A 17,381-nucleotide genomic window follows, 5' to 3' on the forward strand; every position below is an offset into this window, starting at 1 on the left:
TAGTGCCAGGTATAGCTAGTATAGTGCCCAAGTATAGCTGGTATAGTGCTCAGTATAGCTAGTATAGTGCTCAGTATAGGTAGTATAGTGCCAGGTATAGCTAGTATAGTGCCAGGTATAGCTAGTATAGTGCCAGGTATAGCTAGTATAGTGCCAGGTATAGCTAGTATAGTGCCAGGTATAGCTAGTATAGTGCCAGGTATAGCTAGTATAGTGCTCAGTATAGCTAGTATAGTGCTCAGTATAGCTAGTATAGTGCTCAGTATAGCTAGTATAGTGCTCAGTATAGCTAGTATAGTGCTCAGTATAGCTAGTATAGTGCTCAGTATAGCTAGTTTAGTGTCCCCCGCCTCACCCAACTCCCCCCCGCGGCCGTCGCTGCCATTAGCTTACTGTGCGGCTTCCTCTATTCCCCTCTCCGTCTCCCGGGCATGTAAATAGTTCACAGCAGCTCGCTCCACGAGCTAATAGCAGCGGCGGACGCGGGGCACAGGGGAGGCGGCCTTCCACCAACAACGAGACTCGCAAGCAAGCCGACCCCCCAACTTTTGGGGGTTCAAAAATTCGGCTTGCTTGCGAGTATATACGGTAGTTGCTGTTGAAAATTCCTGTGGGACTAAACAAGCATATAATTGTTCAGATGTTAGATTAAATCAGACGAATATAATATTTGGTTAAAAAAACAAAATAAAAAAAAACATACCTTTTTCTTTTCCACAATTATAGGTGGCAGGACTCCATTCACAAGCAACTTGGAGAGTTGTTCTGATACAAAAGCCTTTCGCAAATGAATGTTTATAAATCCTATTCATAAAAAATAAATTTAGCGTAAAAAAAAATTATTATTAAGATCTAAACACTAATGTACAGTATTTGTAACTTTTTTTTTCTTCTCGCTTTATTCTCAATTTATTTATTGCACAGAGGCTCAACATTATTATAAGGAAGCAACACAGCATGGGCAACATGGGCTCAAGGGGCAAGGTGTAATAATGAAGGGATCACCTTAGAAGAAACCGTAATGTGGAGTAATGGACCATAACAATGTAAGGCATGGAACCCACTAGGAGCACTTTTCTGAGCGCTATACGATTTGAAAAACTTTTGCTAATTTAATGCTATGGGTGTGATCCCACTTCAACAACAACAACAACAAATAACATTTGTAAAGCGCTTTTCTCCCGTGGGACTCAAAGCGCATAAGCATGGCTCCGACCATCGTGGTACAGAGGAAGAATTTTATAAATCTGGAAATGCCAGGCTAAACAGGTGGCTTTTCAGTCTGGATTTGAATAGCTCCAGGGATGGTGCTGTCTTTACTGGATGTGGTAGGGAGTTCCAAAGAGTAGGGGCAGCATGACAGAAGGCTCTGTCTCCAGATTTTTTGAGGTGCACTCTGGGAGTGACCAAGTTTATAGAACTTGCTGATCTGAGGTTGTGAGAGGTGTGGTGCAGCTTCAGCAAGTCCTTCATGTATCCAGGGCCCAGATTGTGCAGGGATTTGAATGTCAGCAGTCCAATCTTGAAGAGTATTCTCCATTCTACTGGTAGCCAGTGCAGTGAGCGAAGGATCGGTGTAATGTGACAGTGGCGAGGCTGGTTTGTTAGCAATCTGGCAGCAGCATTCTGCACTAATTGCAGGCGACGCAGGTCTTTTTTGGGGAGGCCAGCATAAAGGGCATTGCAGTAGTCCAGCCGTGATGTGATGAAGGCGTGGACTAGGGTTTGAAGATCCTCTGGGGAATCCGATGTTTAATCTTTGCAATGTTCTTCAGATGAAAGGAGGAAGATTTAACTACAGATGAAATTTGGTTTCTGAAACTCAATTCCCCATCGATTAGTACGCCAAGGCTGCGCACAAGGTTGGAGCTGTTTATGTCTGAATTCCCAATCCTGATTGGTGTTGCTTTAGGATAGAGCTGTTTTGATGGTGAGCACTGGCTTTGGACAAACAGGACCTCAGTTTTGTCAGCATTCAGTTTCAACCAGTTATCATTCATCCATGCCTGAAGCTCAGCTAAGCAAGAGTTTATTTTTGGGGTAGGGTCTGTTCCACCAGGTTTGAAGGACAGGTATAGCTGTGTGTCATCAGCGTAGCAGTGGTACGTCAGGCCATGTTGTTGGATAAGTGTACCGAGTGGCAACATGTAGATTGCAAACAGCAGAGGGGATAGGATTGATCCTTGTGGCACTCCGAATTGTAGAGGTGCAGGTTTGGACATTATAGGACCTAGGGATACTCTCTGTGTTCTGTCAGTCAGGAATGATCTGAACCACTGGAGGACTGATCCACTGATGCCACAGTACTCCTGCAGTCTGTTAAGCAGGATTTCATGGTCAACTGTATCAAAAGCAGCTGAGAGATCCAACAGGATTAGGATGGAGCATTCCCCTCTGTCCCTTGCCATGAGCAGATCGTTGCAGACTTGGATGAGGGCTGTTTCACAGCTGTGGTGTTTCTTAAAGCCAGATTGTAGAGGGTCCAGGATGTTGTTTACTGACAGCCTGGTTTCAAGTTGCAGATAGACAGCCTTTTCAATAACTTTACCTAAGAAGGGGAGGTTGGAGACAGGTCTGTAGCTGCTCATAGCATCTGGATCCATGGAAGGTTTTTTAAGAAGGGGCTTGATGATTCCTTCTTTTAGAGAGGTAGGAAACCTCCCTGCTTGCAGAGAGCAATTTACTATTTTGTGAAATGCTGGACCAAGCAGGTCAGGGCATTTCAGCATATGTTTAGTTGGTCCAGGGTCCAGGTCGCAGGTTGTCTGGCGGAGACGACAGAGGATGTCTGAGATCTCTTTCTCACTAATACTTTTGAAATCAGTCCAGGGTGTTAGGTTGTTTTTGCAGCTATTTCCATTAGTTGCATGAGTCTTGGGTGCTGTGGACTGAATGAGAGACCGAATAGAAGATACTTTGTCAGCAAAGTAGCAGGCAAATTTCTCACATAGCTCCTTTGAGGGAGTTATAGTGGGTTTTAGACAGGATGGATTACATAGTCTATCAACTGTGCGGAATAGTTGGGCTGGTCTGTTGGCGGCCTTTGCGATCTCCTGTGATAGGTAGGAGGATTTTTTTCTTGGTGATCGCATTTTGGTAGCTTTCCCGGTGAGAGACAAGGGTGTGTTTATCTTTTGAATTCTGAGATTTTCGCCACTTCCTTTCTAGTCTGCGCACTTCTTTCTTTAGGTCCTTTAGTGAGCTGTCAAACCACCGTGCATGGTGAAGTGGTGTAGATCGTTTGATGCGAACTGGAGCGAGGGCGTCATAGGCAGATGACACTGCATGGTTGTATATCAGGACCATGGAGTCTGGGTCTGCGCAATGATTGGTTAATGCGTCGAAGTTGAGGATATTCTGAACGTGCTGGGGTGAGACATCTTTCAGTGAACAGTATTTTATGAGTTCTTTCCCTCTGTGTTTTATCGCTGGTGCTGTCAGAGAGAAGTGGATGATGTGGTGGTCTGATCATACCACTGGGTTTATATCCATGTGTGATATTAAAAGTCCGGAATGAAATATAAGATCCAGGGTGTGCCCTTTCGTATGGGTGGGGAGGTTGATAGCCTGAGAGAAACCCAGTTCATTCATTATGAGAAGTAGTTCACTTCCTAGCTGGGAGTCGTGATCATCCACCCATGCATTGAAGTCTCCCAGGATGATCCATCTAGGGTGTTCCACTGTTACGCAGGATAAGAGTTCAGATATTTCCTTAAGAAAGGCTGGACCATTTTTTGGGGGGCGGTATATGAGCAATATGTTGATGTTTACTTCTGCTGACAGTTGAGCTGCAATACATTCAAAGGTTTCAGTGGGGCCTATGGGCGATCAGCGATGTGATTTTATAAAAATCCCCATTACATTGCATTGCATTAGCAAGAGCTTTTTCAAATCACTAGCACTTAAAAAAGGCTGCTAGTGGGCTTGAGCCCTAAAAAGGTGTCAGATTAATGGGGAGACAGAGCACTATAAAGTGGGGAGTAGCAAAACAGGGCCCACAAAAATAGAGGGGTCACAATAAAGTAGCCAAAATAATGGCAACAGAAGTGGGCACACAAAATGGATGCAATAATCGAAGGAACAATAAAGGAGGCGGTAAAATGTAAAAAGCATCTGCCTTTTTGTTTAAAGGAAACACAAAGAGAGGGATATGGAGGCTGACATGTTTATTAACTTTTAAAAAATGCACATTGCCTGGCTGTACTACTGATCCATTACCTCTAATAATTAGACCCTGAACAAACACAGATCAGAAATATGACACATCTGACAAGATTAAGTGCATTATTTTTTTCAGATGTGAGATTTAGATTCTACTGAACAGAAAAATCAGCAGGTATTGTTTAAAAGGAAATAAATATGACAGCTACCATAGGTCTCACACCTTGGGTTCCTTTTAAATGAGGCTTTTTCTCGGTTTCTCGGGCAAAAAAAAAAAAAAAGCACCTGTTTATATCTGGGCAGATAAATTTATGGTAAAACATTTATTTATGAACTGTATCTAACCTTTATTTGTAAGGCAGTTTTTAATGTGAGACATTTTCTACAGTTTTGGCAATAGAACAGCATGAAGGTTTGCAGGTTAACTTCAAGTGAACAGTAAGTGGCATGTTCTTTTCCATAATGTGAACACAGTTTATAATACATAAGCATCCTTTATATTTATAATTACCATATTATGGTCCATAAATATATTCCATCTGCACTCTGAGTATTAATTATTTTTTATTTATATAGTGCCAACATCTTCTGTAGCATTGTACATGGTAAAAAAAAACAGTGGGAAGCAGATACATGAGACATTCAAAGCTTGTACAATCAAGACATCCAGTAATACAAATACATACATAGTTGAGTGGTTGAAATGATCAATACTGGTACCTGTTCAAATGATGAATTAAAGAAGAATATGAAACACTACACTACGAGAAAGGCAAGTAGTGAGTTGGGGACATTGGGTAAGGAGGCACAGGGGTTCGGTGCATGAGGCGGTGAACCTCAAATGCTACCGATTGTAAATTATAGGCCTGTCAGAATAGGCATGTTTTGAGAGTACTTCTGAAGATTTCCAGGTTTGGAGCATGATGGACAGGCTGCGGAAGACCTTTCCTAGGGAGAGGTGATGATCGTGCTGGATGCGGAAGTGAAAGAAGGAGACCAAGCTTGACGACAAGAGGGTCTCTTGGGAGTAGAAAAGGGTTTTTTTTATTTTTATTAGAAGACAATTAGAACCACCACATCTGAAACACCCTTAGAGCACATCAAGGTATTGATCATCACATTCACATTACTGGGATAAATTGAGAAAGTCTCCCATAGTACAACATGAGCAAGAAGTTTTAAATCAGGATGATACCATTTATTGGCTAACTAAAAATGAATAAAAATAAGCAAGCTTTCGGCCTTGCAGCCTTCGTCGGGCAGGGGGTAAAGTCAACTTTATACATGCAGGCTGGGGATAAAGACAACTTTATACATGCAACATCAAAAGGGAAAACTGATATTTTTTTCAAGCATAAATACATGTCATTAAGATGCCTTAATTCAAACAGACCATATAAATGGGGTTAGAGGTTGTTAGCTAAGATAAGGATCCTTGTTTACTCCATGCTCACAGACCTGGGATTAGGATTGACCCAGAGGCATCGTAAATTCTTAGTTCACAAGTTCAGCTAGAATGGCTGAGAAAGTTCAAATATCATCAGACTCATACCAATATAAAAAGTTGTTGTCCTTATTCAAACCGTTCTGCACAGCTTCAGGGCATACCTATAAAGCCTATTGCTGGACTGATCAAATTCATTCTCACTCATAATTATTTCACTTTTGGACAGGACCTCTATTTACAGCAGATAGGCGTGGCAATGGGTTCGCGATTCGCACCACAGTATGCAAATCTCTTCATGGCCAAAATCGAAGAGGAATACCTCAATGCATGTGGCATAAAACCCATGGCCTACTTCCGCTTCATTGATGATATTTTAATCATCTGGTCCGCAAGTGAGGATGATCTTCTCCAGTTCCACAGGAACCTCAATGCCTTCCATCCTACAATCAAATTGAAACTTACCTACTCTTACACAGAGATTAACTTTCTGGACACCACCATATACATCAGGGGTAACAACATACAAACCTCTGAGTATCGCAAACCTACAGACCGTCCCACATATCTAAGATATGACAGTTTTCATCTCAAGCACCTTAAGAACTCTATAATTTACAGCCAAGCTATAAGGTACAACCGGATTTGTTCTGACAGGATGGACAGAGACAAGCACCTGGATCGCCTTAAGAACACTTTCATTAAGGTGGATGAGATGGTCCAGAGGGCAAAATGTCACTGCCTGCTAGCAAGGTTAGCGGTTCAAGAACACTTTCATTAAACAAGGTTACAGTCCTCCTATGGCTGAGGCCCAAATCAGGAAAGCCAGCAACATCCCCAGGACTGAACGCCTGAAATATAAGCAAAACCAGAAAGAGGAATGTGTCCCTTTGGTTGTCACCTACAACCCACATCTCGAAATCTTGAGGATTGCTAAGGAACTTCATCCCATTTTATACAAGGATCACAGACTGAGAACTATATTCCCTAAACCTCCACTCTTGTCATATCGGCAACCACACAATCTAAAACAGATGATTGTCAGGAGTTCTTTGAATAGGCCTCAACAAAACGGAACATCACCCTGCCGGCAAAAAAATATGTGGTACCTGCAGACACATTTACTCCACTGACAGGGTAACGATACCAGGTTCACAACAGGAGTACAGAGTACAAGGTACATTTTCCTGTGGTTCCACCAATCTGGTATATCTGATCATGTGTGCTAAATGCCCCAATGTTATGTACGTGGGAGAAACTGGACAAACTCTGCGCAAACGTATGAATGGACACAGGCACACTATTAACGATACCAAATCTGGACTCCCAGTTGCTACTCACTTTCCGTCCAACGGATGATCTTCGGTCCATGCTGGATGATCTTCGTGTCACTGCCCTGAAGGGTGGCTTCAAAACGTCAAATGATCGATTAATAGCAGAAACAAAATTTATAAAATTCAAAGCTGTGCAGAACGGTTTGAATAAGGACAACAACTTTTTATATTGGTATGAGTCTGATGATATTTGAACTTTCTCAGCCATTCTAGCTGAACTTGTTAACTGAACTAAGAATTTACGATACCTCTGGGTCAATCCTAATCCCAGGTCTATGAGCTATGGAGTAAACAAGGATCCTTATCTTAGCTAACAACCTCTAACCCCATTTATATGGTCTGTTTGAATTAAGGCATCTTAATGACATGTATTTATGCTTGAAAAAAATATCCGGTTTCCCTTTTGATGTTGCATGTATAAAGCTGTCGGTACCACCAGCCTGCAAACTAACAGGATATAAGCCCGACGAAGGCTGTAAGGCCGAAAGCTTGCTTATTTTTATTCATTTTTAGTTAGCCAATAAATGGTACCATCCTGATTTAAAACTTCTTGCTTTTACTGATGGCTAACACGGTACAATACCCTACTGCTACTATAGAACAACATATAACAACTATATAAAAAATAAAAAATAAAAAAAAAAAGAACAGTGAAACTATGCAATTATTAAGGTCACTTTAGACATACTGAAATCAAAAAATATCCAACGCAATCTGCATTTGTTTATGTTTCTGCGCTTGCCCCAGCACAGTGAAAAACCAAGATAAAGTGAGTAAAAAAAACAGACAAGCCTCCCTAGAAATATGTCCCACTTCATGTATATGAGTAGAAATAACATTTCTCCAGCCAATAGGGCCACCAATAACCAGAAGGGGCTTGACAGTGACATCTAAGCTCTAGTACCAGCTCACAACCTGCGTATACACATGTTAGAACCTGTTCTATATCACCTTGCTTCGACACCACCGTCTCACAGACTGTGAGATCACTTGACTCTCAACACAGCAAGTAGGAGATAGACTTCCTCAGGCTTCTTCAATATTTACGTAGTTTATTCAGGAAACAGAAATACAGATAGATACATTCATCATATCCTAGCCATGCCAATCTTCATGTTGCGTTACAAGCTCTTGATTAGACTTCCTGCTGAAGTCAATCAGGCACTTCTTGCTAACCTACGTTCCACTAAACTACCTATGTACAGCATACATTATATCAGATTACAGAAAGGAAGAACATACTTAGAGGTCCCAGTCAGCCTTGCGAGCTAGTGCAAAAGTAAGGAGCAGAGTGAGCTCTGATCGCCCACCTCGGTTTTAATACCGACTAGGAAAGAGTTAAATGTGACATCATATTTGCCCTCCCCTAGACCAGACTATTGGTTGGGCCACCTCGTGGTGTCATAATACCCACCCACTCGATTAATAATCAATGAGGCATTTGACCTACATGCAGGAATGTGGATGTTTACAAAACATGGCTGATGTTTATTGTTCTAGTGGTGGTACATCCTCAGGTCAGGGAGACCTGCGGCCTTGTTCAGAGAACAGCTTCTTGGTATGTTCTAGTTCTGCTGACAGAACTGCAGATTTTCTCTCTAAGGGAAAATCCCCTTAAAGGGCAGGTCTGCTCATCAAGCCTGTTTGCCTAACTCAGTCCAAATAACTGAGGCCTACTTACATTATAACAACACATACCCCTCTTTAACCTCCCCGGCGTTCTATTAAGATCGCCAGGGCGGCTGCGGGAGGTTTTTTTTTTTATAAAAACAAACCTATTTCATGCAGCCAACTGAAAGTTGGCTGCATGAAAGCCCACTAGAGGGCGCTCCTGTCGCATATCTCAGATCGCCTCCGGCGATCAGAAGTAACAAGAAGGGCCGCGATGAGCGGCCCTCCTTGTTTTGCTTTTCTCGTCGCCATGGCGACGAGCGGAGTGACGCCATGGACGTCAGCCGCCTCCGATCCAGCCCTTAGCGCTGGCCGGAACTGATTGGTCCGGCTGCGCAGGGCTCGGGCGGCTTGGGGGACCCTCTTTCGCCGCTACTCGCGGCGGATCGCCGGCGATCAGGCAGCACACGCGGCTGGCAAAGTGCCGGCTGCGTGTGCTGCTTTTTATTTGATAAAAATCAGCCCAGCAGGGCCTGAGCGGCACCCTCCGGCGGTAATGGACGAGCTGAGCTCATCCATACCGCTCAGGAGGTTAAATTTCACCCACACCACACAGGTAATAATAAATTAATCTATGAAATGATGTTTAGTCCCAATCAATTCCTTAAGGTTATTTATCCTTGTAAACCAAGCTCTAATAGAAGGAGAGAGGAATGGATTTCCATAGAAAAGTAAAACCCGCTTTGGCAGTATTAAGCATGTGTCTGAGCAAATACCTTTAATATTGTCTAAGGGATAAAGGCAATAGATGCAGCAGAAACATTTCTGGGGTCAGGCTCAGTTTTTCCACCATAATCTATTCTGCCAATGTCCTCACCTGAGCCGAGAAACTCCTCAGCTTCGGACACGACCATCAAATTTGATAGAGGCCTGGTAGTTATCGCCATATGTCAGAACGCCGTTCCCTAGTTGGTCTTTCAGTTAAGTAAGGCTAGAGGCCTGCGTGGGTAAAATTTTTTATACCCGCACCCGACCCACAACTGCAGAGCCGTTACCCGCTTTCAGGTGAATTTGATAACCGCACTCAACCCACACCTCCGCTACCCGACCTGTGACCCACTTTTTCCACTTTCTTCGAAAGTACACATTTCAAGCAACATAGGGGAGACAAAACATAAATAAAACCTTAATTATACACAAACCAACGCCAAAGAACGGTTTTAACGTGCAGAGACCCAGTGCTGTAATATTACAACATCACATTTAAGGCTACAAAAATAAACTCTCCCCATTCTCTTATTTTTAAAAACTCATGTACATTACTAATAGGTCCTATTGTTCAGTTCTGCAACACTATTGGATGGTTGAATGTATAAATAGGTCTGTTTATCTGAAGTCCTACAACCCTGTTGCCTGCTTTGGAGTACATCATCTTGTTGTTTTCGACGGGATACATCAAGACTGAAGTAAATCAAAAGTTTGAAATATTTTTTCCTGTTATGTGTAGATCATGCAGATTTTATGACATCATTGAATATACTGATATTTAGAAATTTAGAGCAGGTTATTTCTATGTTGTAATTTTACAACAGTGGGTCATAGTGGTAGCAAGGTTTTGTCTGCACAGTAAACTTGAGAAGGTGATAATTTTCTGGGAGGTGAGGGTTTACATGTTTGCATGACTAATTGAACAATAAGTCTACCTGATAAGAGTTGTGGAATGTAATGTATGAAGTTTTAGGAATTTATGAACAATTTAATCATGTCTGAAATGGAACAAAACACTGACAAACTCTGGAAACTAAGGCCGAGGCTTGACACTTTTAGAGAGAAATGCCTAAAGGTGGTCCCTGAAGAACATAACTCTGTTGATGAAATGATGATCCCTTTCAGGGGGAAATTCAACAGCATCAGTACATGCGTAGCAAGCCAAACCCATGTGGGTTCAAGCTGTGGGCAAGGACTGGAGTCTCTGGTATGCTTTGTGATTTTGATGTGTACCAAAGCAGTGTGAATGGAATACAAGTAAGATCTGAACTTGGACTATCAGGAGATGTTGTGATGAAACTTACTTCCATGCTTCCACATGGTCACAACTACAAGGTCTATGCAGACAACTTTTACACCAGTATCCCTTTGATACTGGTGTAAAAGGCTGGATTGTGGAAATTCATTATACAGGAATAGCCAGACAAGTGCGCCTTCCCAACTGTAACCTTGAGGAAGCTTGAAGAAAAAGGGGAGAGGAAGCTTTGATGTTAGAGTGGAGTCAAATCACAACATTTGTGCAGTGAAATGGTTTGACAACAGGCAGGTACCATTTGTGTCATCCTTTGCTGGCCCACAACCAGTGGAGAAGATTCAACGCTGGGACAAAACTGCCAAAAGATTTGTAGAAGGTGGGAGGCCTTACATTGTGACTGCCTATAACAAACTCATGGGCGGAATGGATTTGTTAGACTCATTTGCAGCAAAATACAGGTTTCCACTGAAGTCCTGCCGCTGGTACCTTTACATCATCTGGCACACCATTATCCTAGCTGTGATCAATGCTTGGCTCCTGTACAATAGGGACTGCAAAGCTTTGGCTATCCCAAAGAAAGAAATGCTTAACAGGAGAATGTTTCAGGCCCAGTTGGCATTTTCTCTTATCCTGATTGGAATGGCTGTGTCAGTGTCAAAGCGAGGGTGACCATCTGCAAGCCCAGTTCCATCCAGGGGGGGCACCTTGACTTCCCAAAAGAGGCAGTATACAGATGGAGGTTCTTCATCTGCCAAGACGGCCAAAAAGTCAAATGCACACCCTCCACAGGAAGTTTGCAAGGACATGACTTGACATTTTCCCAACAAAGCCGTTAGAGGACCGTGCCGACACTGGGCTAAAGGCTACACCAACACACTTTGCAGGAAGTGCAATGTTCGCCTCTGCTTTTCAGAGCAAAATAACTGCTTTTGAAACTACCATAATTAAATCAGTCAACAAATAAAATAAGCATGATTTGCACATATAGTCTGGATTCAGTGTTTGTTTTGTTTAATATGATACTCATTTTTTGTATTAAATTGATAATAAAATTAATTTTTCTTTAATACTGTTATTGTGTATATACATAAACTTATGTGGGTCTTTATAAGCTGTGAAGTACAAATACACTTAATTGTTCCTTACATGTGTTCAGAGTGTAAGTGATACTGTAGAAATTCTGCTACCTTACAGGCCCAACGTCGCAATTTTACAACATCCTCCCCAAAAGTTACTAATTTGCATATATTCAGCAGTGATGCCCTGGGAGACATCTCAAGCTCACTCCAACCTGAATTATCGCAAATTCTTTCTGTTTTAAGAAAGCAAACTTTTGTTTTTCAAAAGTTACTAAAATGTCAAAATTTAAAAAGAAACAACAACAAAAAAAACACTGATTTGGGCATTACAAGTCTCCTTATAAGAACATGTGAAAGGTTGAAATTTTTTTCTATACTTGGGTCTCTGGGGGTTAAAGTTTTTTTTTTTTCTCTCTTATTTAAATCAGTTTTCCCCCATACAAAATTTACCAGCTGCCGTTGAAGTGCCTGGTGGCACCATTTTTGCAATAGGATCAGGACCATCTGTAATAAAAAGTAGAATCTAGGCAACAGTCATCTTCACAGCTGCTCTAGCAAACCACGAGAGCGGTTTCCCTTTGCAACTTTTCAAATCTGCTGTCATTTTGCTTTTCCAATGATCTAGTTAAACGTAAAAAGATCTGCCTGATTACACTTCAGTTGGATGCCCAAATAGGTATTGGCCTTTTAAAGAGGAACAAATCCTGAAATCTGCTACAGACAGGGGAAGAGAGAGTCAATATCTGAATGACAAATTTCAACAAGAAGTTTTAAATCAGGATGATACCATTTATTGGCTAACTACAAATGAATAAGAATAAACAAGCTTTCGGCCTTGCAGCCTTCGTCAGGTTTACATCCTGTTAGTTTGCAAGCTGGTGGTACAGACAGCTTACATACATGCAACATCAAAAGGGAAAACAGATATTTTTTTCAAGCATAAATACATCATTAAGATGCCTTAATACAAACAGACCATCTAAATGGGGTAAGATAAGGATCCTTGTTTACTTTATTGCTCACAGACCTGGTATTAGGATTGACCCAGAGATATCGTAAATTCTTAGTTCACAAGTTCAGCTAGGGTGGCTGAGACAGTTCATATATCATCGATCTCATACCAATATAGAAAGTTGTTGTCCTTATTCAAACCCTTCTGCACAGCTTTGAAACAATTTATAAATTTTGTTTCTGCTATTAATCAATCATTTGACGTTTTGAAGCCACCCTTCAGGGCAGTGACACGAAGATCATCCATGCTGTGTCCGTTGGACCGAAAGTGTGTAGCAACTGGGAGTCCAGATTTGGTATCATTAATAGTGTGCCTGTGTCCATTCATACGTTTGCGCAGAGTTTGTCCAGTTTCTCCCACGTACATAACATTGGGGCATTTAGCACACATGATCAGATATACCAGATTGGTGGACCCACAAGAAAATTTACCTTGTACTCTGTACTCCTGTTGTGAACCTGGTATCGTTACCCTGTCAGTGGAGTAAATGTGTCTGCAGGCCCCACATATTTTTTGTCGGCAGGGTGATGTTCCGTTTTGTTGAGGCCTATTCAAAGAGCTCCTGACAATCATCTGTTTTAGATTGTGTGGTTGCCGATATGACAAGAGTGGAGGTTTAGGGAATATCGTTCTCAGTCTGTGATCCTTGTGTAAAATGGTATGAAGTTCCTTAGCAATCCTCCTTAAGATTTCCAGGTGTGGGTTGTAGTATTTCAACAAAGCACCAGTTAGTCTTACCGGCAATGGTGTTTCTGTTCAGCAGCCGGGATACCGTCTTGAGTGAGTGCCACGCCCCCTCACTGCGGAAACACAACCAAAAAAGCATAAAAGAGCTCCCACCCCCTTCTAACCTCAGTGCATATAAAGTAAAAGACCAACACCAGGTAGAAGAGGGGCGATGCACCTCCTGGTGAAACCAATCTCAAAAAGAAAAGTCAAAAGGAAATGCGACAGAGGAAAAATAAGGGCTGGGTAGTAGACGGTATCCCGGCTGCTGAACAGAAACACCGTTACCGGTAAGACTAACTGGTGCTTTCTCAAATTCATCAGCCGGGATACCCTCTTGAGTGATACCCAAGTAAATACCCACCTAGGGAGGGACTACAGCCTGGAGCACTTTCCTGCCAAATGACAAGTCTTGCTGGGAAAGTACGTCCACTCTATAATGTTTAACAAAAGTGGACGGATTTGCCCAAGTGGCCGCCTGGCAGATCTGCTGGACCGTACCACCCGCTCTTTCTGCCCATGATGATGAAATCGAACGGGTAGAATGTGCCCTGATATTCGATGGAGGAGTGGAGTCAGACATCTGGTATGCTGAGGCAATCATATCACAGATCCACCTAGCAATTGTCTGTCTAGAGGCTTGCTGACCCCTCCTCTTCCCCCTGAAAAGTACAAATAAATGAGAAGAGCATCTAAACTGTCTCGTCCTATCCAAATAGGCTAAAATTGCCCTTCTCACATCTAGACAATTAAACTCAGCATCTTTAGCACAAGAAGGGTTGTCACAAAAAGAAGGAAGAACAATGTTTTGGGACCTATGGAAATCCGACGCAACCTTGGGTAAGTACATAGGATCTAATCGTAACACCACCTTATCCGGAAAAAAACGAAAGGAAGGGGTCCTTAATGGAAAGTGCATGGAGATCGCCCAATCTCCTGGCCGACGTAATTGCAACAAGAAACGCCACTTTAAGAGTAAGGTACTTCAAATTAATTTCATTAATGGGCTCAAAGGGGGGCTTGGTTAGTACTCCGAGCACCAGGGACAGATCCCATTGGGGCAACACCTTTTGTCTTACGGGTGTTGATCTCTGGACTGCCCGGAAAAAATCTCTGATCAACTTTTCCTGTGCCAAAGACCTATCCAGCAACACTGATAAGGCTGAACATTGCACCTTTAGGGTGCTCAAGGCTAACCCTTTATCCACCCCATCTTGGAAAAAATCTAAAATAGATCCAATTTTAGACTTGTCTCTTTGATGTGAAGAACACCAGGACAAAAACACCTTCCAGACCTTTCTATAGATACTATGTGTAACTGGTTTCCTGCATTTTAGAAGGGTATTGATCACCTTGTCTGATACCCCCTTGTTTTTCAAAATTACCCTTTCAGGATCCATGCTGACAGATTGAACATCTCCGGTCTGGGATGGGCTAGAGGTCCCTGTTGTAATAGATCCGGTCTGACCGGAAGTTTTAATGCAGGTGCTACCGCTAGCCTCAAAATTGTAGAATACCAAGCTCTCTTGGGCCAGGCAGGTGCTACTAGGATTAGAGTTACTCCCTCCCTCTGAACTTTCTCCAGCACCTGTGGTAGCAGTTTTAGAGGGGGAAATGCGTACCCGAGATTGAAAAAGTCCAAGGGACCGATAGGGCATCCAATCCCAGAGACTTCTGACTCTCGTGAACGGAAAAAAAACGGAGGAATTTTTGCATTGCTCGGTGACGCAAAAAGATCGACGTCCGGCTCCCCCATTTTCTCTGTGATCCACTCGAAGACCTCCTGGTTTAATTCCCATTCTGAGTGGTCCATCTTGTGGCAGCTCAAATAGTCCGCTTCGCAATTTAATATTCCCTTCACGTGAATTGCTTGAATCGACAGAAGATTGTCCTCTGCCCAGGAAAAAATCTCCGACGTTAGTCTTAGCAGGGTTTGGGCTCTGGTACCGCCTTGTTTGTTCAGATACGCAATTGTTGTGGTGGCTGGATGGTGTAATGGTTAAGGGCTCTGCCTCTGACATGGGAGACCAGGGTTCGAATCTCGGCTCCGCCTGTTCAGTAAGCCAGCACCTATTCAGCAGGAGACCTTAGGCAAGTCTCCCTAACACTGCTACTGCCTATAGAGCGCGCCCTAGTGGCTGCAGCTCTAGCGCTTTGAGTCCGCCAGGAGAAAAGCGCAATATAAGTGTTTGTGTTTGTCTTTGTTGTAGCGTTGTCTGAAAAAAACACAACGTGATTGTGAAAAACCATGTTTTTGAAGGAAAGAAGTGCCTCTCTCACAGCCAGAAGTTCTCTGAAATTGGACGATTTTTTGGCATTCGCCCTGGACCACCTCCCCTGGGAATGAAGCCCCATAGCCATGGCCACCCATCCCCAGGCGCTTGCATCTGTGTGAATTCTGATTGGATTCTCCTGTCTCCAAATTCTCCCCTGTACCCGCTTTGGGGACTCCAACCACCAGTGAAGACTCTGCTTCACTGGGTCTGGAATTTGACACCTCACATCCAGAGATTCCCTCGATCTGTCCCAGGTCTCTAGAACCCAACTTTGTAGAGACCGGCTGTGGAACTGCGCCCACATTACTGCCGGAATAGAGGCTGTCATCAAACCCAGAACTCTCGAGTTCTCTTAAGGAGCTGTCTTGGCCTAGAAGAAGATACCTTATCTCCTCCTGAAGTCTTGTTACTTTTTCTGAAGTCAATAAAATCCTTTGACTTCTGGAATCTATCACATATCCTAAAAAGACTATGGACTGGGTCGGACTGAGATTCGACTTCTGGTAATTCAACATCCAACCCAAATGTGTCAAGTTCTGAATTACCAAATCCCTGTGAAGAATGACCTCCTCTCGAGTTTTGGCAAAAATTAGTAGATCGTCTAAATAAGGTACAATTGAAATCCCCTGCTGCCTCAACACTTTCATAACCTCTGCAAGCACCTTGGTAAAGATCCGAGGTGCCGAGGCTATTCTGAAGGGCAGGGCCTGAAATTGGTAATGCCAAGTCTGGTTCTCCACTCGAATTGCAAACCTTAAGAATCTTTGATGGGACTTCGCAATTGGTATGTGGAGATAAGCGTCCCGTAAATCGATTGATACAAAAAATTCCTCGCCCTGAAGGAGGGACCTTACAGAAAAAATGTTCTCCATTTTGAACTTTCTGTACACTAAAAAAGGGTTCAGACTTTTTAAATTCAGAATGAACCTGAACTCGCCGTTCGTCTTGGTTACCAAAAAAATGTGGGAATAATATCCCTGAAGTTCCTGACCTCTTGGAACTGGAATAATTACCCTTTTGAACACAAGCTTCTCTATCTCTAATTGTAGTCCCTTGGCTTTGATAGGATCTCGCGGAAGACTGTTTATAAATACCCTGGGGGGAGGCGGAACAAAAAATTGAGGTCGATATCCCTCTTTTATAATTTTTAAAATAAATGGATCTGGTCTGATCGAATCCCACTGGGATAGAAAAAAATTGGAGTCTTCCCCCCACTAGGAAAGAGTCATTTGTTTTCTTTTGTAGTGTTGGGCTTTGCAAGGGCAAAACCTCCCCGACCCCTCCCCGTCGGAAAGGACCACTTCCTCTGCTGGTTTTGAGGTTTAGGCTGTTCTTGTACTGGTTTTCTGAATACGCCTTGAGGTTTTCCTTTGAAAACTCTACGTTTACTCGGGAATTGCTTCCCCTTTTCAGCAGATCTGGAAAGCACCTCATCCAAATCCTTGCCAAAAAGCAAATTACCTGAAAATGGAATTGCACAATCTATTTTTGGACATCAAATCACCCTCCCATGTCTTCAGCCAGAGTGCCCTCCTGGCTGAATTCACTAAAGCAGTTGTGCGAGCAGAAATGCGAACAGTCTCAACTGCAGCGTCCGCCAGGAAGGCAACCGACCTCAAAACCACAGGTAGGGGGACTTAATGTATTTATTTATATCAGAACCTGATTTAACGTGAGTAAGCAGGTTATCCATCCAGACCCGGAGGTTTCACGAG

At 42.8% G+C, this 17,381-nt stretch overlaps 1 protein-coding gene across 1 annotated transcript in view; it reads right to left on the reverse strand.

The window, feature by feature from the left end:
- RARS1 (arginyl-tRNA synthetase 1) overlaps nt 1-17,381 on the reverse strand; it is a 687,757-nt gene that overhangs the window by 581,031 nt on the left and 89,345 nt on the right. Inside the window, exon 5 of the mRNA XM_068277415.1 lies at nt 704-804. Coding sequence (XP_068133516.1) covers nt 704-804 — 101 coding nt within the window. The remainder of the gene's footprint in view (nt 1-703; nt 805-17,381) is intronic.

Source organism: Hyperolius riggenbachi, chromosome 3 (genome assembly GCF_040937935.1).
Source record: "Hyperolius riggenbachi isolate aHypRig1 chromosome 3, aHypRig1.pri, whole genome shotgun sequence".
Lineage (NCBI taxonomy): Eukaryota > Metazoa > Chordata > Amphibia > Anura > Hyperoliidae > Hyperolius > Hyperolius riggenbachi.